Source organism: Aythya marila (genome assembly GCF_965140915.1).
Source record: "Aythya marila genome assembly, chromosome: 7".
Classification (NCBI taxonomy): Eukaryota; Metazoa; Chordata; class Aves; order Anseriformes; family Anatidae; genus Aythya; species Aythya marila.
The window spans coordinates 291,004-317,916 of NC_139048.1; the positions used below are offsets into that span (position 1 = coordinate 291,004).

Here is a 26,913-nt window from a genome sequence, read left to right on the forward strand (position 1 = left end):
ATGTGTACACAGGCACACATCAAATTCGAGTGGGTCTTGCATGACCCTTATGGCAGCCCTTGTTAAGTTCAACAGAAACCTCACAGGGAGGATGCTGATCCTGCAGTCCTAAGGGGAAGGTGCTCTCAGTACTAAGGGGCACGCCTGGGTAAGAAACGCTGCCTCAGATGCGGCTTCTGCACCGGGACCCAAAATGTGACCGAGGTCACTGGAAGCTACCACAAGACCTAAATATGAATGCTAAAAAGTGATACTCGCATTTAAAAATACCCACTCGGTACTTCTTCATTAAGTGCACCTACAGAACTCTTAAACACTTTGCAGAGTTTTCTTAACCTGTTGCTTTATTCTTTTTCTATTTATAAACAGATTTATCTCTAAAAATACTACCTCAGAGGATATAAATTCAGCAGTTACTGTAATTTTAAAATATATTTAGTTGTCTTCTGATATATTAAGGAAGTGCAAAAAACCTGTGTATTACCACTCCCTCTGAATTTCCATAGCCAAGAATGTTGTTAAATTCAACAAAAATCAAAATATATATTTAGTTTCTTATATTAAATTGCAAATAATTTCTGCATTTAAGAAAAATAACAGACTTTATCTTTGATAAAAGCTATATAAAAAAAATCCCTTAAAATTCCAGTATTACACCGACTTGCATACTGAACATTATTTACTAAACTGGAAGCCTTATGGCAGTAAGATGATGTCTTGTGTGATATCCCTTATCTATCCAATTGCCTGAGGAAAAATTACAAATTTTTTGTAGTTTTTTTTGGTAACTTTTTGTAAAAATTTTTGTAAAAATTACAATTATTTTTTTTGTGGAAAAAGCTACAACTGACATATCTCTTTTTTTTTTTTTTTTTTTTTTTTTTTTTTTCTTGTCACACTCCTCAACAAAATTGTCATTAGCAGTTCCTAAAATAAAAGTAGACATCTTATTGAATCACTGACCTAAAACAGTACTATTAAAACCATTTTTTTCATGTTTATCTTGTCAATACCTAAATGAAAACAGTTAAGATCATATGATACTTTTTAGTACTTTCAGAGAAATACACATAAACTTACCATTGTGTTAATACACAGTTCTGAGAGGATGCTCTACTGAACTGTCTAAATCAGCTGTATCTGTAACTGCGTAGCTCCTGCCACCAACAGAATTAATTTTCCATCCTTTAAAACTAGGATGTCACTTCTGGACTTCATATGAGACAAAAGGAGAAGCATGTTTTGGCTAACCGTGGTTTACAGCACTGTAAACCACAGCCACAGTTACAAGCCTAGTACTGTGTTCTCTTCCCTGACCATGTATTCCATTAATTAAGTTCACTGTTCATATTTGTCCACACATCATTATCATCCTTATTTTACCTTCACAGGTCTGGTACCATATTGGTAATTTTGGACAGGTAGGTACAAAGTAAAGGCCTACCTTTACTAATGTTTCTCTTTTCCCCAGTGTGCAATGATGACTGATAGGTGTAACACACTTGTTTTTCATCTTCTGGCATTTCATTCCCATACTGAAAAGACAAGCACTGTAATGAAGATGAGGGTATTTTCTTTCTAAGGAAGTCCAACTGGTGACTCTCAAGAAGACTAAGTCAACTAAGCATAAATCTGACTAGGAGATTTCTGCCAGTTAAACACGTTTTTCATCACCATTTCATCCACTTCAGAATTTATGCAATTTTAAAGTTATAATTCTGCTCCCTCTTTCTGAATTTCTTCAAGCAAGTCTTGTGGGTGGCCTTCAAGATACATTTTACCAATTTTTCATGCCCATCCCTCGAAATGTGACCCTGCTCCTGTGCTTTTATCTGTCTGACAACTTCACACAGGAAAACATGCAGCCCCTCTGATAGCATGAAATCGGAAACAATAGCCTTTGGAAACAAAAGGGAGTAGGGAGGCAGGATACAGTCCAGGTCCTGGCTGATTTTAGCCACAAACAGATGTTCGTAGGTCCTGATACCCTGAGCAAGCTGAAAGGAAAAGCTTGTAAAAGAAATGGACCTTAAAAACAATGCATTGAAGAGCTTTAAATAAAGGCAAAAGGAAAGCAATATGGCTTTCAATGATAAATCTCAGCAAAGAAAACCAAAGTGGTACCATGAATTTCAATGATGCATTTTTCTTTTTCTCAGTGAACTCTACAGCTCATTTTGAAATAGCTCAAACCTCATCTTAGTTTACAAGTCTCCCATATTCATTAAAAGGTTACAATGCATGCATTTTTAGTTTCTTGTAACTAATCACTTTAGCTGGGAACACCCAGTGAAGTCCTGTAATATAGGCTAATGCTATTATTTCAAAAGCTGCTTATAGCTCAACAAAGAGGAATATGCTGAAAGAATCTTGACTGGAAAAAATCTTAGACTACCTCTTGGAACAAATTATGTTCAATCTCCTTCTCTTTTCATGTGCACTATTTCACACTCAAAAAAAACCCACGTAAAGAATCTATGAAGCGCTGTCCTGAATCGGACCAGGGTTCTGTTTCACAAAAGCCAATATGCACCATTTACAAACGAAACAAAGTGTAGAGTCACTTGTCTGACTGAAGTTTCTGCTTTTGTGATTAAAACTCTCTTCCTCTTTCTTGAAGAGTCTGCCATCCAAAAGGGCCTGTGCCATGCTCCAATGCACAAAATACATGTATTCACTACAGGAGAAAAAAAACCTGAAAAAATTGGCACAAAAGCGGGTGCATAGCTTAAGTCCTGTTTAGGATAGCCCTCACTTGAACTCTGCACATTTGCATAGATTTTACCTATTAATTGTCTGCATCAAAAATATAGTGGATAACTCAAATAAATGTTTCATCATCTGTATGTGGTCAGGTGCAGATTTAACTTGTTAATTTTTAGCATCAATGAAATACAGATGATAAAGAAATAAAGAAATGGTATCTTACTTCACCAACATGGAAATCTGGAGAAATAATTTTAATTAAAAGAATATCTGAGACAGAAGGTATCTAAATCTGCTTAGCAAGTTTGAAAAAATTATCAGTCAAATCTCAAGCCAAAAGTAACCATGCATTTCTCTTGTCTAATCATACAAAGAACAGATCATTACGCTGCACCAAGTTCTTCCCGAACTGAAGCAAATATCATCTTTGACTAAAACAAATCTTCAGAAAGACATTAGCTCTTGATAAGACATGGAGCATCCACCAATTCCTCAATCATTCCAAGAAAGAAACTTCTCATTGATCACTTATGTGGCTGATTCCTCATGCATGATTTTTAATTCAAAATTTTTTGCTACCACTTCCTAAATATTATCTGGGATAGGACTAGGATCATTGTTGTAAATAGAGCAGACTGTGGAGACCAGTGTTCTAACTACAAACTCCTCGGACACCCTCTCTGACCTATCAGCCAGGGCTGTTAAAGGTAGGTTTAATGGTTATCTAAGGAAGCCAGGTACAGCAAACCTGATGCTACCTGTGAAAATAATTCCTCTGTGGCATCCAGACTTTGCCTAGGGTCTCTGAAAAAATGCAGAGCCCCTCACTCTCCTCCCATGCCAAATCATGCTTTTTAAATTCAGAGCGAAGAAACTTGATGCAATTCATTGTAATAGCTTTGCATCCGCATGTAAAATCAACTTCACAGTTGGTGTTAGTTTTTTTTAAAATGTATCCAAAAATGCATTAATGATATATGCTATGGCATTATCATGGGAGCTGAGTTTGACCTGTTTGCCTTCAGTAAGACCTAATGTCCTTATCACTAATGACTTCTCAGAGCTTCTATACATGTAAACACAACCAAATGCAAAGTTAAACAATATTTTTGATGAACTTATTTTGCCATATGATTACTTGGTTATCATTTACACCCAAGCTGTTAATCTCATTACAAACTTTCTTTGTCAGACTCATTATCTGACTTTATTATATCTTTCAATTCTTTTATCACTAGCAACTTTTCTTTTAGTTTGTCTGAAATGAATGTCTTGCTAATGAGCTTTTAGCTAATGAGGGGCTTGCTCGGTGCTCCCTCCTTTAGTCTTGTACCCTTAACCACAGGTACAAATCTGTCCTTCTCTTAGCATTCTGCAATGCCCCAGGTACTCCAATTTCTTCTCAATCACCATTAAAGACTGTAGGCTAAAGATGGACAATTAAAATTGTCCAGTCCTTCTAGTTAAAATCATCCTCGCTTATTAGTAAGACTACTATACGCTTCATAATCTTCATGTGCTGAGCATATTCAACTGTTTCTTCTAGTACATCGAGCAGAAATACATACAGAACATGTCTGGTATTTCTGAAACACCATTTTCAGTTTGTTCAAGTATATGTAATAAAAGACTTAAACTGGTTTTTGTTCTTCTTTCTAAATGGAATCTGGTTAGATATAGTGAATTACTGATCCGGATGTAAATGCCTAAAAGTCATGCACATAGCAAACAGCCCTCCCAAATAAAGTAAAGAATAATGAAGAACAACAAAACTGCAGGAGTGATAAGACAGGAAGAACCCAATGTCCTACTGATCAAACCCACTTTTTTTTTTTTTTTTTGCTTGATGACCGTCTCCTGTCTACAACCTGTTCAGGCACCTCTCTAAATCTCACAAAAGCTTTGCTTCAGCCAACATGCTGTGACCACACCTGTGTGTTCTCAAAATGCTGCTGTCACAGCCATGGTGAAGGTGGACAACGAGCAGAAGACAGTGAGCCACCCAACTCCCTCTTACTGATTTAATGTTAAGCACACACCACGCAGGGGACAGGAGGCGCAAAGCTTTCTTCCTTTAAATTATACAGAAACACGTCAAGTGAAAGAGATTTTCAGCACATCCAAGGAAAACATCAACTCTGAATTTTTTACTGTTAGATGTAAACAGAACTCTCAAACATTTCACTTGTGTCCAACACTGATAATCTGCATGAAATTTAGCGCTTGTTAAAACTGCAAAACCAAAGACAATTAAAAATAAACCTTGCTGTTTTATTCAATGTCATTTACAAGGAGATAATATTTGAAAGTGTTATACTTGATACTTTCACTCCAACACCTAGTAAAAAATTCTCATATTTACATAGAGGATATTCACTATACATTATTCTAGACTTTTGGGCCTGTCTTCGGATATTTCAGAGAGAGAAAATCGAAACAGATCAGGGTTTTGAATGGCATTTAAAAATATTTTTTTCTTGATGAATATTAACACTATACATATTTATGCATTGTAGTACTGAACTGTATATAATAATTTGATTTCAGAATTGTATCAACTAAGCAACCAGTACTCTTTGAACTAACTGTAACACGTTTTACTCCACAAAAGACACCTATAAATTCTTGGAATGATACTCAATGTGCAGGAAATTCAACTGTCAGTGTTCATGGATTTTAAAATTACCATTACTAAACCACAATAAATTAGCACACAGAGTTGCTTAGTTTAAATACTGTAATATTACAGGTTTCAGTGCAAATTTTATTTTACTTCTGAGGAAATTATCAAAGGCAAGAACAAAGTTAATGGTAGCAGCCTACGCATACCCTTCTGTATCTTCAGTAAACATTCATAGTTGAAAAAACTATTGTGCAAGTTATTGGCAAAAAAATCAAGCAAAACAGCCAACTATATAAAGATCATTGTCAAAACTAGCCTTTCATTTCAATGATCACAGGTTTTCAACTAGAAATTCTGACAGCAAATGGTCAACTCAAACTATTTGCTAAAGCACATACAATACACAATACCAGGCAACTGTTTGGGACTTCTACAGAGCCTAACTACAGTAGAACTACAGCCTTTATTTTATCTATCCCTGCTTTTATTGTTTGTCATTGTTTCTTAGTTACTCTGCTGTCAATATTTGAAGAACAGAATCCTGTCTTGATATTGATTTGCTAAAGACTTTGAATCACTGTCTTCATAATGCATATGTTTTAAGGCAAGTGCATGCAAAAGGTGGAGGTGAAGCTGCTTATTGAATTAAATCAATACAAGACACCAGATTCGCAATTATCTGGTATTCATTTTATATGATGTAAAATATCCACTAAACAGAAAGAAAAAAAAATTCCATCTCACCTTGGCAATTTCTAATTCAAATTTCTTGTATACTCTTGACCTTTGGCGTGCTTAAGTTCAGTTGTTGTCACTCTTAAACATTTAGCATATACTTGACTACTCCAATGCTAAGTGAAGATTGGGTTGCATAATGCTATCTTTTGCGATACTTGTATGGTTCACACTGAAGGGCACAGAAAGAATAGCAATGGCAGTTACAGTCTGGAGATGTGCCTCTAAGGGGAGCTCAGGGCAATGCCACAGGGACTGCATGACTCAAAAAAAAAAAAACACAACAACAACAAAAAACATTGAGGAGGAAACACGGTATTCATATGAAAGACCAAATCTATCTGGGTTATATTTGTGCTTCTCAAGCTTAATGACAGTACTACAGGTACACTGTCTTCAGCTGAAAATAAATCAAAAAATTAAACTGTTTAAATTTTCAGGAAAATGTTAGTATTGTATGAATAAAAGTAATCTAGAAATAGCATTACAGAAACAGAGAGATTTCCATGAGGTTAATCCAGTATGTCCATTTCTTTACTGTCTCTATGAAAGCAAGGTAATCTGAATGCGACATAAAAGACTTGCTAGAAGACAGGAATTTAATCTATCAGCAATGGTACCATAATCTATACCAGACTTTGTAAAGAATACCTTTTAGTGAGGTTGGAGAGTAAACTAAAAACTTTTACTTGTCTGAGGGCTACATGCTGGTATAGAGTACATGGGTAGGGTATCACTGACAGATGATGCGAGTCTTCCTATAGCCACCATCCATCATCCCTAAACTTCACTGAAGCAAAGTTACACGCTGTTCAGAGCTCTGCTGCATTAAGTGGGGATCAGGAAGAAGTTTTTCCTCCAGGGAGCAGAATTCATAGCATCACAGAAGCACAGACCAGTTTGGGTTGGATGGGACCTGAAGGAGCGTCCAATTCCAAGCCCTTCTGCCACCTTGTGCCCACGGGGAGCCCACGGGGTTGAGGCAGCACTGGCTCCGCAATGGTGTACGGTGGGAGGGCTAGCCCCCACACCCGTGGCATCACGTGCATCTTGATCAGCCCCAGCCCGTCATACAGCATTTCTTCCACATTGGAGGAGCAGTTTCTGGGGAGCACAAAGGGGCAGACTCTTCACCTGCTTTTTGGGTGCTATTCTATGGGACTAAAAGTGCCATAACAGAGCCTGAACTCAGAATTCACTCTTACCGCAATGCCACTTCATGTATACATTTTTTTCAACCTCTATTAGAAAGTGCTGTGCAGCTGTTAACATATATTCATCCCACTGGAACAGGAAGTTACAAAAGCATTTGCAAAGTCAGCACCAGAGAAGTGGTCCTCTAACTACCCAATGACATGGAAAAAAAAATCCAAGGAAATGGCAAAAGTCATTTGAAGCCAGATGAAAGATCCTAATGACTCTCCAGAAATGTCCATCTGGGCAATTTACCTTGTTCTTCCATAGGAAGACACCATAAAGGAATATGATAATTTTCGAGTATTTTATTGGCATACTCTTTACTCATTAAAGGAAAAAAAAATCTATTATATGATTGTTGAGAATAACATCAGACTGTATAGGTCAAAAATTGACTGACATCACTCTGGACAAGCATTATTGAGACACACAAAGGAGCTGTTGTGCCTTTAAGCTTATGGTACATTGCAATGCAGTAAATGAAAAGCCACTATTATGAGGGGATGTTTATGTCAGTGTCTGAAACAAATCTTCTTTTTACTAGAATAATGCTGTCTTAAATTGTTAACTGTTGATCAGATAAACAACATGTGATAAAGATCCTATAATCTCTTTTCATAAAATTCATTTTAACTCTTTAATGGCTTTATATATTAAATTATGACGTTATTGAGCCCCGCAAAGGCTTTTAGTAGCTCTAAATAATATTGTAACAGAGCTCTTATGTAAGCAGTAATGCAAAAAATCATGATTAAATTTTAAATAACATAAATATTAAATGCAAAAATTTTCACAAGACATAATGTATCAGTCACCACCAAGAACTTGTCACAACCTCCTACCCTCTTCACCAAGAAAGCCTATTTGTAGGGCTTGGTGTAAGAAGGAACTAATTTGATTTCCATGGTCAGCCTGTAAATTTAACAGATGTTTTATGCAGTGCAGGATATACAGAACCTCTATGGCACTGTATTACCAAGACCAAGGTGATGCTATTTCACAAATGCAGCTTGCACAAGATATACTCCTAGTGGTCCTTCAGTCTTTAGACAGGACATATGGAAAGCAGAATGGTCCCAACATAATTTCAATCCTTCTACCTTTTCAGTAAGTAGCTAAAACAAATGGCCTTTGGATGAGGGGAACATTTAATGCTGCACTGTCGATCTCCTCTCCTAAGCCTCAGGGATGAAGTTTAAAATAAGGCAATTTACTACTTGCTGATTATATGAATCAAGTGACAAGAAGACACTGGACATGTTTATGAAGTCAGAACAGATGGGTCCCTCCTTCAAAGCCCCCATCTCTCAGCAGGACTTAACAGGTACACTCCCTGCTAACCAGATTGGCCTTTGCTCCTTGCCAGATAGACATCATTGCCCTTGGCTGGGACAAAACTATAGTTCTCCTGAACAACACAATTTCTGTGACAGTCCATCTCCTTTATGCTGCACAGATGCTTGAGCAAGACTGGAAGGAAACGGTCCAGGCACTAATATGAGGAGAGGGAGCTGGGCACTGTCTGGGGACAGGTCCTCATGCCATGGGAGGCATTCCCTGCTCAGGGGAGACGAGAAAGCTTGAACTAAATAACATTCGCTTGTATGGCAATCTTGATGCAGAGAGCTCTGAAGAAGCTGGAGGAAAGAGAAATAGTTAAAAATCTAACACTGCCAAAGTGCTATATGTGTAGGCCTAAACTGTAAGGCTACAAGCCAACATACAATGTAGTCAACACCTTTATCTTAATGACTTCACGACAGAAATTCCATTCAGAACCAAACTCAGGAGAACCTCAGAGAAGAACCTTGCTTCTTCTCTGCAAGGGACGATTCAATAACTTGCTGATAAGTAAATATACAACTGTGGAAATATACAAACAGAAATGAGCATTTTGTAATTTTTATGCAAGTCTGAGTGGGATGGAAACAAATAGAAATAATATCAAAATGGATTTATGGAGTTATATATTTAGAAAGGTGTTAATAAAAGGAAAGGAAATATACTGAAGCACAATGAATTTAGTAGAAATTTGTCTACTGAGTTACTGGAATTTGCTTAAATTACCACAGTTGAAAGATTTATTCTGGAAAGTTACTCTGTTCTGGTATGTGTTTTTTTTTTAAACTCAAATTGGAAGATTTTTTGACTGAAGACTGCACATGTTGTTTGCTCTTATTTATAATGTTTATTTCAATTAAACCTTATCAATATCTTGTTTTGTTTAAGGCAATGACCTGGATCCTGAAAAGAAAGAATGAATAAGGTTTGTAACCATTCAAAAAGCTGAAACTTGAGGTACTCTATCCCTGACAGCTTTTACAGATAACAGTAGTATATTTTTGTCATATACTATACTATCAAGTCATGATGGGGTCCTGTGGCCATTAGTCACTGATACAGCAATAGTGCTTAAACTACTTAATATTGGAGTCAATAAATACCTTTCTAACCATTAAACTTCACAGTAAAGCTCTTCTGAGCTGAACAAAGCAGAGCAGCTTTCCAGCTGCAGCAAGGCCTTAAGGCAGCACTGTGGTGTGACAATGGATGCAGAGCAATACTGTGTCTTGCAGCTCTCACACAAACCAGTTTGTCCTGTGGGAAGATGATGCATTAACTGGGCCTCTGTGAAAGAAGATGTGGTATCTGTCTTTTACTCTGAAAGCTCAGGTACCATTGTTACATAAGAAAAAGAAAGCCATATGAATATAAAGATTTTTATCTGTCCCAACAGGAAATGAAAGTGACCAGGGTTAGAGTTAAATGCCAAGTGCACCAGCAAACAAGTGTCTGTACACAAAGGTGGTTGCTGCCTACCCCATACAAATGGCCTACACAAATAAGCTTTGTATATCTGGAACATTACAATTTGTCCACTCTCTATAAATACTACATTTAGCATTAGTTAGTGGCAAGGGGGTGCTACTATCAACTTTTTTGTTCCCATTATAGTAATGATAGTTCCCTATCCCCCAGCACTAAATCTGTGCCTAAATCAAAATAAAAATCTTCCTCCCTACCCTGATTGAATATCAATCTTGATTCCTGTGTTTCTGTGTATCCTATAGAGGCAGATATGATCCTGTTCCTTGATTTTCATATGGATGCCCAAATCTTTCTTCATTTAGTTTTTGATAAGCAAACAAAATATCATTCTAGATCACAGGCTGTAATTTTGAAAATTCCCAAATTCCCCTTCTAGGCTTCTACTAATGACAATCACAATACATATATGTACACTTTTTTTTTTTTTCTATGAATGGGTGCCTTTTAGATACTAGTGTGTAATTTGTCCATAGACATTAACACTTTGTGTCACAGTAAGAACCAGTAATAATCACGTATTTCAAAAGAATGCTTTTTTTTCTTTTTTTTTCCAGGTACACCAATTTTTTTCAAAAATTACATAAATTTGGGATGGTCAAAAAATATTATATGGCATCTATTCGGGTGATATTTGGCCTCAACTCAGTTGATAAGTTTTTATACTGGATATAAGCAGAAAAAAAAAATCATAATTGGCTTTAGTTAAATATACATTAAGGGTTCTCACTATGCATTATAATACTTCATTTAATTATTTAAATTATTGCTTCTTTTATAGAAATAATTTTCAAGTCAGGAAATTATTAATGTTTACTTATATGTATGTTTTTTCTAGCTACAGCCCCTGCAATATGATAAACCCTCTTGCCCTGTGTGAAAAAAGCAATTGATTGCTAAAACTCTTAAGGGAAGTGGTGGAGTCACCATCCCTGGAAGTCTTTAAAAGACGTTTAGATGTAGAGCTTAGGGATATGGTTTAGTGGGGACTGTTAGTGTTAGGTCAGAGGTTGGACTCGATGATCTTGAGGTCTCTTCCAACCTAGAAATTCTGTGATTCTGTGATTCTGTGAAAGGTAAGCATGCAATAAAGTGCTTTCTGTATTCTGATTCAAATGCTTCATGTGTTACAAGACCCCGGGCACTGTCAAAGTATTTGGCAAGCAAATGTCAGGATCTGTTTTGTAATTAGCATGTCATCAAGCAGGAAGTAACCTGCAATCCCATCAGGTAGATGAGCATTGTTAAATCTTGGAAAGTTGCAATGGAGACCTGGAATCTGGCATTCTGCTACGACATTTTTTTTTTGTGAATTTGCAGAAAGCTTCAGCCTCTTGAACTAGACAGCTTGAGTAAAGCTTCAAGGTTTCCCTTTGGATATTTTTCTCTTCTGTACCAGGAACAATAATCCTTGTGCTAAAAGTGATCCGCAAGCCCATGACAAAAGATATGCCCTCTCCAGAAACTTTCTTCTTCCCCCTGCACCTTTCCCCACCATTTAGTATATAGCACAAATCTATGAACTTGAGCCATTCAGTAATAGTTTGTCCTCAGAAACCACCACTTCTCCCAAAACAGCCCCACGGGCCAGTAGCTATATCCTGCAACCAGTGAAAAAGAAGGTTTCAGACAGCCAAAATGTCATCCATCACCATCACTGTAAGCTAGGTGATGAATGGCAGGTGTGGCAGCAGCCAGCTCTGTCCCGGGCTGTGCGGAGACGGGCGCTGCTGGTACCGCTGTCACCCGCCGTCAGCCAGTGCCAGCTGAGTCTCCCAGCTGCTGCCACGCAAGGCATAAAACATACACTCTGAACAATCACAGCAGCAGAGCTGAGCTTATAGGCTGCATTATTAATTAGTCTAATGACGCTCAGCCCTATTAGAAAGCACAAGATAATTGTATTTAATTTGTGTACGTTTTAATTATGGCCCAAGCAGTGCCAAATTTGATCAACGTATCATCTTTTCTGTTCTGCTCTGTAACCATGTTTGTATTAATTTGCATCTGAAACAGGAGGAGCTGCTAAACCCTATTGGGAATAGAGTTCCTTTTAGTTTTTAAACACTGCCATCTTTCACATCATGACGCTGTGCAAGACCTCTGCCTGCTGATAACAGTGTCATCTTTTCCTGTGGCCACAAATTAAAAGCAGGTTTACGACCACATGCTACTAGACCCTCTAGGGCCCCAGAGAAGGCAGCCAGAGAACAATTCATTCACTCATCCCTCCCCTTATCCATGATGGAAGTAGAAACAATTGCATCATTTAATTTACTATTGCAACGGGGATATGGCTCATTGGCCCCTCGTTGTTTTGAAGATGGATTTAATTAACCTCCTATGAATCTTGCCAATAAGCATGGCAGCATCAGTATGGAACTGGAAATGTTGAAAAATCAGTTGGAGAGATGGGTCATCAGTATTTCTCAAGCTAGCTCTGCTGAGAGGACTTACGACTACTACAGTGTTACAGCCCCAGAAGAAAGCAAAGGAACATACTGAGTTAATATACTACTGACTTACCTCTGGGAATCTAAGCTCAGGTTTGACTTAGACTACTGAGAAAAAGAGAGGTAATTGAATAATTCCTAATAGCCACATATATCTTTAATACAGAAGCCATTTGCGATCACTGGAAAATAAATAATTGCAATTAACTACACTGTTAAGTAAATATAAAGTCCCTTGGGGAAGCAATCTACATGCTTTTATAAGTCTGGCTACAATATGAAACTCATCACGATGTCTATGAGAGTAATTTATAATGAACGTTTAGCAGGTGCCTCAGATGGGTTGCTGCAATTTACATTCATTAATAAAACTGTCCTTATTAGACCCCAACTTTTATGCATTTTAATTTAATAAATCTTTATTACATGTTCATTTTACATTTGATTTTGTTTTGAAGATGTCATAGAATCAGTTTAACTTGTAATGAAAGTTAAAAGCTTTGAGACCCAGTTATTTACAATGACCTATTTGAAAAGAGAAAAAGAATCTAGCATCTTAAGCATTTCTAACTAGAATAAAAACACGATCTGAAGTTTGCAAGCTATTAAGAATAATTTATTTAATTAAATGCAGGTTTATCTTAAGAATAAAGCAATGTGATTTTTCTTTTTGTAAGGATGGCTTAGTATCACTTAACTAAAGGAAGAAGGGAATCCTGTTACAGTTTAAACTGACAGTCATTATGGAGCAAGGAACACATTAATTGAAAAATACAAGAAAGAAAGAACAATTCCTTTCATAAAAGGGCTCTTTTTCATGATTTGTAGCACATTATTAGAAGCTCTTCTAACTACTTGAAGATTTAATAGGATGTTATGAAGTTTGGGTAGTCTTGGTTCAGTCAGATTTATGCAAGCCTTCATTAATTTGTTGCTTTTGTAAGAAGGGATCTGTCTGTGACAGCATTTGCATACCTGTACCTCTTTATTTTGTCCTGCTGTAAAAGCTACAGGAAGAGCGTCTGTCTTTTCTCAGCACAATTAAGCATTCTTCAGTGCTGCAGTCAGCCAGAAGACATACATGTATAACCTTGTCTCAGAAATATGTAAGAGGCCTTTTTTGTCCGAGTCAGATTTTGAGCCATTTAGAAGCATTACTGCAGTGTTTTATTGTGTGTGAAATGACACCTTTGTTTGTCTAAAAAGATTTGTTAATCAGTTTCAGTTCTTGCAGAAGAAAGAAAAGATAAAAATTGGACTGTCAAATGTTGGTGTAAGCCTAGAATAGACAGAAATAGTTTTCTTAGCTGTCAACAATTTTCATTTCATCAGTTTTTCCAACCCTCCCAACTATATTCAACAAGTCATCACTAAAGAGCAATAAAGTTTGAGATCAGCATCAAAATACGCACAAAGCATCTGAAAACGGATTTTTATTGCTGTGTGCATATTCAGTATCTGTTCTGGAACCACAAAATAGACTGTGAAATGTGTACAACAGGTTAGTTTCTCTTGCAGATTTTGCAGCTGTAAGGAGAATAAAATCATCTAGTTATGTGCATAAACACCAAAGACTGAAACATAGTTGTGAAGTTACACTTCATAATCCAAACTATTAATAACTTTACATCAGCAACTTTTGAGTATAGCTTTTGATATTCTATCAATAAAAAAGAAGACTTTTCCATATACTTTATTGTTTTAAGACCTAATTTCAATACTTGTTAAATAAGAACTAGTGGAGAACTGTAGACATACAGCTGTTCTTCATATCCCATCCAGCAAATGGAGAGATGGCGTGGAGCTGTGGAATTGGGAGCAAAACCTTAAGAGGGATGAAGAAAAAAGGAACAAATGAGCTAGAGAGAAGATTGGGTGAGCACAGCCACAAACAAAATAAATGTCTTGAGAGAAGCAAAGTGTATTTTTTCGTGGCCCCAAAGGCAGAAAAATATACCAGTTCAGGACTGGGACAAGAAAGCACCTAGGTAAACAGTAATAGTTGAGGGCTGAGATGGGGAATCCTTACCCAGGCAGCTGACTCAACATACAGAATGATCTTTGCAGGCTCTTGCACTTTCTAGTTGTGCAAGAGCCTGCAACAACTGATTTAGTTGTTTAGTTGAATCCCACTGCCACATCTGATCCAGTTGCTGGGAAGATTCCTTCCTTGTGTCATTTCTCAAGCTGTCATTCTCTGAGGTGCTTCAGATGTCACCTGTTCTCCTTCTTAAACACATTTCTGCTTTCTGCTAGCAATTGCCCATTTCTCATATGAGCCAAGACTTTCTGTAATTGCAGCACCAAATCACTACGCAGTTATTCATTTTCTCATTCTGTTGCATGTTGCAGTGGGAGAAATCATAATTAAAGCAGGGAAAAGAAAGACTTTCATCTTTTTCATACTTTTTGGCTAAGGATTTTTTGGATAAAGGCCCTTTTTCATGCCTTAAAATGGTTTTACTTGCCCAGCACCAGACAGCTGTGATGCGGATTGCATACTTGAGATGTATTTTCATTTCTCTATTGAAAAAGGATCCAACTGAAAAGTTTGAGACGTCTCAGCTGTTCACATAAACCAGATGTGTGGTTACTACAATGCACAGGTGATACCCTACTATTTAGGAATGATTTGGGACACCAATAACATTCTGGGCTGCATCAGGAGGAGTGTTGCCAGCAGGTTGAGGGGAGTGATTCTTCCCTCTGCTCAGCAATGGTGAGGCCACTTCTGGAACACTGTGTCCAGTTCCGGGTTCCCCAGCACACAAGGCACATGGATATACTTGAGAGAGTCCAGAACAAGCCCACAAAGATGATGAAGGAGTGAAGCATCCCTCATATGAGGAAGGGCTGAGATACCTGGAACTGCAAGGCTCAGGGGGACCTTATCAATGGTCTGAAGACCCAATGGGAGGGAATGGATAAGATGGAGTCAGGCTCCATTTCAGTGGTGCCCAGTGACAGGACAAGAGGCAATGAGCACACACTGGAACACAGGAGGTTATCTCTGAACATGTGAAAACATGTTTCAGTTGTGATGGGGACCCAATACTGATATAGGATGCCCCAAGAGTCAGCATTTTTGAGCATATTCAGACCCCAACTAGACATGGTGCAGAACAACCTGCTCTAAGTGACCTGGCTTAAGTAGGGGGTTGGACTAGATCTTAAGAGGTCCCTCCCATTGTAAACAATTTGTGGTTCTTTGCTTAGAGTTGTTTGAAGATCCAGCCTGTTTGAAGATACAAGTAAGGTCTGGACCAGCACTAGTAGTCAGGTTCATAGTCTAGTTGGAAGAGTAGAACTAACATAGTGATTTTTAACCATAATTAAAGACTCATGAACTTGAAAGAGCACATCTGCTAAGAACAGGTTTCCTGAACATATTTGTTTCCATTTCTGAAAAAGGTTTCCAGAACATATTTACTTCCATTTCTGAAAATGCCTTTTAGTTCCCAAGTTACAGATTTGAAACATCAGCTATTCTAAAAATATTCTGTAAATATTCTAAAACGCTTAATGTAATAAGTATCATTATCATATGGATTTACTAAAGAAAAAGGTTTCTAATTTTTTGTTTCAATTTATTAAATTGCTTAAGAATACATGTATGTAAACAGAGTTATAGCTGGATGAAATGCCATATGCAAAGTTTGTTTTCTGAAATAAAATAAATTGTATTAAAGAGAACAATGTTCCAAAGATATAGAACATGATCTAAAAATACTTTAGTGCTTCAGATACCATGTTATGCTGTCCACTGCCATACTACAGATGGTTCGCTTATCCTGCACTGAAGAATTCAGCAAGACCTACAAGAGTTTACCACTTGGGTATAGCTGAGATCCTGTATGTATAGACATCTGACTTTCATTACTGCCTAGAAGATATGATGTCTAATTTGGATTTTGAAAGGGAGGCAGAATTGTCCATGCCCACAACTAACTAGACGTATAGGCAAGAGTTTCAGTGGATAACTGTTTGTTTGTTCCTGTTTTATTGTTTCTTTTTTGTTTTGTTTTAAATACAAAAATAGAGTAATTCTTAAAGATTAATAAAGACAGTTATTGTGGCCAACTGACAGCAAAAATACTCTTCCTAGTGGCAGAACCACCTAACACTTGAAAAGTGATTTAAATAAAACAACCCTGGTAAACTGTCTCTCATGAAGTTAGAAAGAACAGAAGGAGAAATATCTCTACCAACAGCTTGACCAAAGCTGTCATCTGCGATGCTCTTGGCTGTTGCAGTGAAATAGTGACAGGAGTTATCTCCTGAATGATGCTCTGCATAAACCGCCAAGTTTTAGCAAGTGGGCAGGCTAGTACGAATGAGAACTCTTTCCTTTTTAAACATCTGCCCTAACAAAGGGGAAAGGGCACCTCGGCATGTTAAAGACACAAAATGACAGCCTGTGTGGGATGCCAGTGTGTAGGCAGCCCCACAAATTTACCAACGGGGGTCAAGACCCTCCCACTTGCATTTCCATAGATCTATGTGAGTTAAGAGGAAAGGAGAGATTAATAGGGCCAATTCTGCTTCCACATTTATTCTAGTAAGTGTTTGTAGAGCTTACAGAAAATAACAGATGCTAATCAGTTATTTCAATTAAAAAAAATACATATGTATATAAAAATGATAAAAGAGGAGATTTGAATGGCCTTTGCAGCCTGAAGCCTTGTGTCATCTACAGAGGTCGCAGGTGATAAACTGCTTGATCTTAGGGACTGACAGAAGAGAATTAACTTACTGCTTGCAGTTAGACATTTTATTTCATTCACCTATAGTAATTTAATTTCCTTAATTTCTCACATCATCAAAAAGAATCTATCCTCCTCAATTCTTAGTAATAAAATACCCCACTTATCCCTCCACAAACATTAGTTCCCTCTTCACCCTTAATGTGGTTTAGAGATTTTAGTATCCTAATTTTATGAAGCTGATAGACAACCAGTCTTGCTTCATTTTAGAACCTCCTAATATTTACCCTATTACACTTTTTGAAGAACCAGAACACTAACTCATGATTTTTATGTTTCCAGAATATTCTTCAACGTCAGCCTGGAGTACACCTTGTTGCTGCTGGAGATTTCTTTCAAGTCAAGCCTCATCAAGCCTCCTTGCAATTCAGTTTTAGAAGATAATTTCTCAACAACAGAAAAACTACCTTTGTCACACACATGCTTTTGTGTCTCTTGGTGAGAGACATACACGCATTGCATTTCTGATAACCACTGTCTTACAGTGGCCTATCTGTATTATGTTTAAAACACAGGGAGAGCAAAACTTCCAGAAAAAGTATAGGAGAACCATCACCTACATACAGAAACAAAAAAAAAAATCATGTTTCTATGAAATGTTGTGACAATGCCTGAATTAGAGACACTGACAAGCTGATTTAAACTAGAATTTGATCAGATATAAAAGCTTACAATAATTTTGTATATGTTGTAAACACATCTACAACAAGCTGGTAAGAAAAGTGCTAGAAAACACCCAGAAGCAGTGGGTAAATAACTAGAATACTCTATCTCATCCAAGAGATCTGGCATTGAAAAAAAAAATAATCAGTAGGCAAATATTTGAATTTAAACATCAGTAAAATACTAAAACTTGGTCAACTTTGTAAGTGTAGGATTAAATAAATTTAGGAAAAAAAAGTCATAAAAAATCAGAAAAAAATAAAGTCTTTGTGCATGCATACCTTAAAAGGATTAAAACCTGAGGAAAAGTAAATCTTTCTTTTGTATGTATTGCATTGGTAAAGGGATTTCCTACTTACTAGGCTTATTTTTAGAAATGCTTAGAGTACGAAAGATGATGAGCTGAGGATGTCTAGCACTAAAAGAATGCAATGCCAGCATGACATATGACAAGCAGCAGTGCAAGAGTGTAATTTGTTGCTCTGAACTGATCTACAATTGATCTTCAAAAAAGTGGTACTTACTAAGAGGCTTGACTACAAACTACAAACAGAAGATTTTCTGGATGTTTTCCAGTAACACAGTAGTAGCGTTTATCAGCTCTGTCTGTCCTTAGGCAGAGGGATGAACGTCACAGTTCAGCCATGTAGAAACACCAGGACGTGTAAGGATCAGGCCCCCAGATGAAATGACCAGAGCACACTGGGAACTGGTTCAGCACATCTACTAGGAAGATGCACTCATGCTACCTCAGCACTGCTTGGCCAATGACAATGTTGTCAGTGCTTTAGACATATTACAGATGAAAGGAATCTCCCAGCAGCGTCAGATAGGCATTTGTAAGCTGAACACGCAGACAGACTAGAGCATTCCCCATTTCTTGCCATGCAGCTCCTGTTTGCACAAACCTGAGAAAACCTGGTCGGAGACCCTCCAAGAGGTTTAAAATGCACATTGACAGGAGCCGGGAAAGTCCACATGCTTGACGTTGAGCAGGACTTAATCTCCTCAAGCCCACATTTGGCCATACACTTCTTCCCCAGAAAACTTGACTAAAATGGAACTTTCTCATTGGCCTGTTTCAGAATGAGGACAACTTTGAAATGCTTTAATATGCTGAGCTGTAGGTAGTTCCCTGAACACCATCATACCAAGCAGCAAATTATGCTCAAGTTATAATTCAAATATACTGTAAAACAATTGTATTTTCTATGCCTGTTATGCTACTGACATCCTATTTCTTTCTTGCTGGTTTATCCCTCTGGACAACACACTTGTTAATGTACATATGGATCTCAGAATTGCCAGAAGCCTTTACCTGTTTTATTGATTCCCCCTGGATTACTCCAACAACAGTAAAGCAGATTTTCCTAGCAAGGAAATCAATGACTTTAAATTAAAGTTCCCATAAAATATTTAATAAATTATATATTAATGATTTATTATCTATTAATTGTGAATTAATACGTGCAACATTTTTAGCATCTGATTTAGCACCCAGTCCTTCAGTGTCTGGACTCCACAGCTCCCAGATTCTCCCTTTCAATGGCTTAAAAGAGAAATTCTTTAGAAATATACTTCATTCTTTGTGTTTGGTATAGGCACAGTCTACAACACATCTATCAACGCATCTTCCAGTGTCCGAGTGTTCAGCACACTGTGGTCTCAAGAGGGAATTCAAAAGGTCAAAAAGAAAAGCAGAGATAAATTTAGTAATATATACACAAAGATGATAGCTCAATGGATTAACCCTTAAAATTCCTAGCATTAACTCCACTGCTGATAGTCAAATAGATGTTTCATATCAGCAGTTCGCACAGACACACATTTAAAATGACAGAAGGGGCCAGGAAAACGATCTGTCTATGCACAGGCACAGGCTAACACTTTGGCTTGCACTAAGCATTACATAAGGCTAACCCTAACCTTAACCAAGTTTTCTAACCCATCTAAACATTAGGAAACACTTTTTTATGGTGGGGATGATGGAACGCTGGAAGAAGTTGCCCACAGAGGTTGTGGAGTCTTGTCCTTGGAGATCTTCAAAAACTGCCTGGACATGGTCCAGGGCAACCTTCTCTGGGTTGGACCAGACGGACCCACAGATGTCTCCAACCTTAACCGTGATTAACCTTAACCTTCTCTGATTCTGTAATTCTATGGCCTTGCTCAAGGCACTGCGCCCTCTGTTGACTTTGGAAAAATGGCACAGCTGAGAAGCACCATTCGTAAACTAGTTTGTAAAGTGATTTGGGATTGCATATTATATACAATCAAACCATTAAGTCCTATCTGGTACAATACCTACTAGAGGTGGTATGTAACTCCAAGCTTCCAAATTATACTTTAGAAACTGATCTGTTTCATCGGTGCCAAGACTTTATTGTCAAAACAGTATGCTACACACTTACTATTGATTCATTCATGACAGTTCTGGTGTCAAGATGCTGCCAAAGACATTCAGCTTGTACCACCACTTCTGTGTAGTAAACTGCATGAGCCATACGTTTCTTAAATCTTTTGTATCTTCTGACATACCAGTTTATAAACTGTACCAAATGCAGACTTAATGCAACTTTAATTACATATGTATATGTGGAAGTGGAAGTTTCTAGACCAACTTTAATTATGTTTAACTGATGTTGCAATTGGTCTCTCATTATATGATCTAGCTGAGTCAAGTTCTGTTTAACGGGATATGCTACCTGTCAAATAAAACAACAGAAACAACAGAAAATGTGCATTACTCTAACATTTTTTGAACTCACACATGCATACATTTTATCTAGGAAGAATGGGTAAGAGAGTTTCATTCATCTTCAAATCACACCTTTTACATAACCTTGTGTACTCATGTATAACAACATTAATTGACATTGGTGCAGCATTTCGTAAGATGAAAAGCGCAGTGTCAGGATTGTGAATCTCCTGTACCCTTACCACCTTACCATTGTGCAATACACTCAGTATGCATCCTATGTGGTTAGTGACGTTATTTTGTTAGGAGCAGACTGCTTTGAAGCTCACAAATACAAAAGTAGAGGTCTTAATTTATTGTTAATAAAGAAAGCATTCTCTGCAGGTTCAGTCCTGCAAACTGCGATGCACAAAGTTTGGAAAAACTTACAGTGCTCTTTGTCAATGCAGGGTGTAAAAGATAATTCTGCTGGACCATGACTGATAGAGATGTTCTCAGACTACACATTCTCAATAATACTGCACTACTAGTGAATTAAAAAAACAGACATTTCAAAAACAAGTTGCCTATAACATTGATGATAACTATGGGAACAACAGCGTCAGAGGGCAGGATTTAGTCTTTATTATATGTTCATGATATGAAGCTGCATATTCTAAATAATTGACTTGAGTTCATGTTCAGTTATGCTTTACTTTTGTTGGTTAAATGACTACAATGTCTAAAGGATTCTGAGAAGGAAGTTATTAGCTACATATACTGTGCTGTCAAACTCGTATTTTTCAACAGATGAAGGACTAATCATTATGTAAGGAATGAGAGCTGTACTGTACCTGTATGAAAGGTATCCAGCCTTTGACATACAGGTTGCTTACTTACTTCCTGCTACTTGATTTACAAAATAAAAGCTTTTGGTTTAGAAGATACATGCCTATCCCCAAGGACACCAAAAAGACACTGCAGCTACTCTGAGAAAAGTGGGAAATCCATGAGATTAACTGTTTTTCAACATGGATATTATTTTTGACCCCAAGCTACCTGGAGCAGAACTTTAGCAGTGAGGTCAAGGTAATCTCAACTCATGATGAAAAAGGTTTACTATATTCCCTTTGCCTTTATACAAATCTTCCACTCACCCTTCCACACTCAGATGTTACTGTCACAAAGGTTTGCACCAATGTCTGTTCTTATTTTTAAAGTGTTGAATTCTATTACAGAAATTTAGGAAATTTCTCATTTTTTCCCCCACCAATTACAGTAAAAGATTGTGAGATTCACTGTGAGCTCCAAATGTATGACAAAAGTCACAAACATACAATACAAATGTGGTATCCGTTGCTGAAGCTAAAAGAGATTTCAAAGATGCCTATCAATGAAAGAGACTCTTCTATGCAATGTGAAGACTCCAAGTCTGATCTTAGATGGGTAGCTATGTTTTTCCCATTTCTATACACAGGACCATAAACAGGTAGTATGGACTCTTAAGCCCATTCGTATTTACATCTCACTCTACATGTAAGAAACACTTTACACGCCACTACTTAGAAAAAATGCTGATGTTAACTATGTTTTTCTCAATTTCCTCAGCAGTTTCCCAGCACAGTCATTTCTAGGTACCTGTCAGATGTTCTTGTTAACAGTATTCTTAGCCAAGCTTGATGTTAACATTAAGATTAGTTCATTAAGTCACTTTTAACATTTCCACAAAAATGAAAATGAAAAATGAAAGTCCTACCTCTACTACTGCTTTGGCATCCAGTCTAAAATTGAAATCTCCAAAGACGAAATATGAAACTTTCTCAAACCGCTGATCTATAATTCTGGAAAAAAATAAAAAACAAAAAAACAAAACACAAACAGAACTGCCATTCAGCTTTATGTATATGTGAACATGTACAAACGCGCAAATCTTGCATATCTTACTTCTAAGTACTACCTTAGAAATAATTATTGGAATGATCAAAACTATCAGCTTATACTGAAACAATCTTCTCAATACATTAACCATGTTTTTGGACTGATCATCCTTGCTCAGGCAATTGTGTCCGACCCCATTAAAATAACGCATTTGAATTCCCCTATCTGTCTGAAAGAACAATCTAGAGGAATGCTAGTTCGCAGAAGTTAGTAAAAAATCAATACAAAACCAGCACTTGGGCAAGAGAGAAACCTTGAGGGCATCCTAGAAGTACTCCACACCTTTGAAAAGTTAAGTATATGTGCTTTGGGCTGGGCAACTAAATTAGAAACTCCAAATTGGTAGTAAATTCAGAATTCACCTACCTTCAATTCTGTGTTGTGTATTTATGTATCTGTAAGATTGTGATCATAGCATTTACTAGCGTTTGTTAATATTCTAAGGACTTTAAAAAGAGTGATTTATTAGTGCTAAACGTTACTGATGCTGATTAAACTACACATTTTTTCCTAGATTATCTATGGTTCTCTGAAAGGCAGTTCTCGTATCTTGAAAGCAAATTTTCACTGAGATTGTAGCTAACCCCTAAAAGGTGATCTTTCCAGATGCGGAATAAAGATTAACTCTTTTCTCAAGCCTTTGCTCAGTAATAAACAAGGAAATGAGGCATTATTGTTCATCTTACAAATTTTGTGTTACTAAAAATTGTTATTGTATTATTAGTTTATCTATTATTAGTAACACCTGTTTGGTACTCCTAACAATGTACAGTTTTACTTGGTTCCAGAGATCTTGACATTCAGAAATCCAATGAGTCAAGCTTAATTTCAAAACAAGAATCAATACAATTAATTTCCCATCAGTAGCCAAGGACGATATGGAGTGAAATGTGACTGTTACAGCTACAAATAAAATACACAGACAAAACCCACAAAAAATGGACTGACACACTAGATGCACAGTATATAAGAAATAAGGAACAAATGCAAGGCAATACATTATGTACATTCTGGAAATATATAAATATGTAAGCACTATGATGCCAGAAACCCCAAATGAGAAAGAGGCAGGAATGCAAATAGATAGGTAAATAATGACAAAGCAGTACACAGTAAGCAGGCCTTCTGGAACAACATTGCCCAGAAAGGAGGCATTCATTTTAAATGGTTTTAAACCTTTCAATGTATTACATCCATTTAGATACTTCAAAGCTGTAAAGAAAGATACAACATTGGATTTACAGTGAGATACTACTCCTTTTATCTCCGTTTATACTATCTCACATTTTTAGTTCACTGTAATCTATTGCATAAGGAACATTATTCAATTGAAAAATTAATGTGCATTGGACCTAAGGTAGTGATCATCTGAAGTGAAAACTCTTGTAAAGACTTTTCTGGTATGAAAATCTCAAATCCTCCATTCAGCTGACAAATTATTGCAGGTACTGTTAATAAATACTGTCTACTGTCAACTCCTAGCAAGCATCAAGAAAAACCTGTCATTCTTGACCTGTACGTAACATTAGTTTGATTAGTGCCCTCCTGGCACATTAAAGGAAAACGAGAACTTAAAAGTTAAACCATTTACTTTACCTTAATCTGCTAATACTACAATTGCTAGATCTGATATGCAACTTGTACATAAGAAAAACTGATTTTTCTGCAGCAACTTTCCTGATTCAGATCCCTTTGCCCACTGCCATTTATTGCTGACAAAAACCTGAGAGATATTGCAGGAATGACATCAAGGTCTAGAGAAGGCCTCTCAAAGCAAATTGATATTATGAGGATGATGTCTGAGATTATATTATGCAAAGACAGATTTTCCAAATAAACAGTCTGTTCCAAAAATAGCCAGTTAAAATGTCTGCTAACCAAATTAACTTGAAAATCCTCAAACAGTTACTGATGAACAAAACAGCTTATTAGTCTGCTCCTGAACAATTAATTAAAATTCAGTCATTTCATAGTTTTACACATTACTTGATTACTTGATTTACACATGATTTGCATACAAATGAATGCCAGCTTTAAAATGGATAGTTTTAACCAGTAGCTCCCCTTGTAGTTTCTCTTGATGGATATTTTAGAAAAAGTATCTCATTACAGATTGAAATAAAATAGTCCAAATATTACTTCTCAAGAATGATGTTTAAGTGGCTTTCGATGTATCTCCTTTTCACAAGTGGTGAAATTTAGGCGTACAGTAAAATTAACAACAGTGGTACAAGGCATATACATGTATACGTACTTATTAAATGATCTGGGATACCTAACAATAAAAATGCCTTAAATGACTCAACTAGATGTTTATGTTTGTCACATACTATCCTGGACACTGGGACTTATTATTAGTTCAAGAATTCCCGAATTTTAGAATTATTTCAGCAGTGTGGTACTCTGATAGCTCTAATTTGAAATACTTACTGGTGCCTGTAATTCCATTGAATCAATAGCACAAGAACTATCTCAATTATGCTTTTAGAATCAGAATCAAGTTAGCAAAGGAGACAGCAATAAAGAAAAGTACAGCAATATTTCCTCTCCCAGCAGCAAGGCAGGAATAACATCTAGCATTAGGGGGATTTGGATAGAACTTGTGCACTGTACTGTGAAAAACAGTTTCACCAGGACCAAGGATGCACAAAGAAGGTGTTAGGACTGGAGCAAGAACTGAAAAAAAAAAAGTTCCATTCCTTGTTTCTGCATTCTAAGCCACAAATATATAGCTGATAAAGTGTAAAAGTAAATGAGAACTCAAAAGACTATATTTGCTTTTTTAAGAAAGAGCACTTGCAAATGAAGTAGGAAGGCTTCAAAATCTATGCTATTTACTTTGTTATTCGTTGCTAAAACAATACCCTTGCTTTAACCATGAATCAAATAATCCTTTAAAAATGTTGCCATGAATCAGTCAATGGAGTGATAAATTTGAATCATATAAAAAGAAAGCAGCCAACCTATGTCACCAGCACTAATTTAATGCTTTTATTGGGAGTACCTAGCGCTATTTCTTTTATCTTGTACTTGCTGACTATTAGATTATCCAGAAGGGCTTCAATGTTCTTGAAGACTCTATACATTCCTGTACAACTCTTCTAAATAGCTTGTAATAAAATAGGTGGCTTTTAGTTAAAAATTTCATAACTTATGAGAACCAACAAGTACTTAACTTTTGTCAACTAACTGTGCTGTTTATTGTGACCATACCAGGCTGTTAAGAGATTATAGGCAATCATGACATACCCAACACAAATAATACAGAAAACTTTTCAAACAGACTACAAGTCTTCCCTTACAGAAAGATGTCTTTCCTCTGTAATGGCTTGAAGAACATTTTTGCTATTCTAATCCTTTGTTCTTGCTGCAGAAAGTATTGCTTATGAAAAAAGTTTATTTGCATATATAACATGAAAACCAAAACCAAAACCAAAAACTTCTGTGCAATTTAGAAATCAAAATAACAAATAGAATATGGTAAATACAGACCACCGGAAAAAATTCCCACCTATGACAGGATTTATTGCTGACCGCCTTAAACTCTAAAGTGTGCAAAAATAAATGCCATAGATTATTTCTCTTCTACTAGTTCCAAATACACAGTGCTTAAAATTGCATAGGAAATCATAGAATATCCTGAGTTGGAAGGGACCCTTAAGGATCATCAAGTCCAACTCTTGACACCGCACAGGTCTACCCAAAAGTTCAGACCATGTGCCTAAGTTCACAGTCCAATCTCTTCTTAAATTCAGACAGGCTCGGTGCAGTGACCACTTCCCTGGGGAGCCTGTTCCAGTGTGCAACCACCCTCTCTGTGAAGAACCCCCTCCTGATGTCAAGCCTAAATTTCCCCTGCCTCAGCTTAACCCTGTTCCCACGGGTCCTGTCACTGGTGTTCCTTGATAATATCATCAGATGAGCATTTCCTCACACTTGGAACACATTACCTTAACTATTTTGCTTATTTCCAACTAATTCTACATTTTTAAGTCATGGTGCAACACTGAAAGTCTTTTGGACTGCTTGGACTATTCTCTGGTTCTTTTTAAAATTTGTTGTATTTTCAGAAGAGACAAGCAATCCACAGATGGTTTCTAAATCAGTGATGAATAGCTTTTTAGACATGACACAAGAATAAAACATTCAAGCAATTGTAACTTTCAAGTAACGTTTCCAGTCAAAGTCACATGCTTAAACATTTTGATGTCTCAGATCCATGGTTCACTCTGTTTATAAGGAAGGAGTAAACTTCACTGGTAAGGGTAGAAATTAATGTGAAATTACTATAGCAATTTGTTTGCTGAAAAATAAATGTTTAACTTTTTTTTT

The 26,913-nt window shown here is 36.8% G+C and overlaps 1 protein-coding gene across 2 annotated transcripts in view; it reads right to left on the bottom strand.

Annotated features, from left to right (window-relative positions):
* INPP5A (inositol polyphosphate-5-phosphatase A) overlaps positions 1 to 26,913 on the bottom strand; it is a 241,060-nt gene that overhangs the window by 51,500 nt on the left and 162,647 nt on the right. For both annotated transcript variants that reach the window (XM_082764474.1, XM_082764473.1), the window contains exon 9: positions 22,400 to 22,484. In XM_082764474.1, the coding sequence (XP_082620600.1) occupies positions 22,400 to 22,484 (85 nt within the window). The remainder of the gene's footprint in view (positions 1 to 22,399; positions 22,485 to 26,913) is intronic.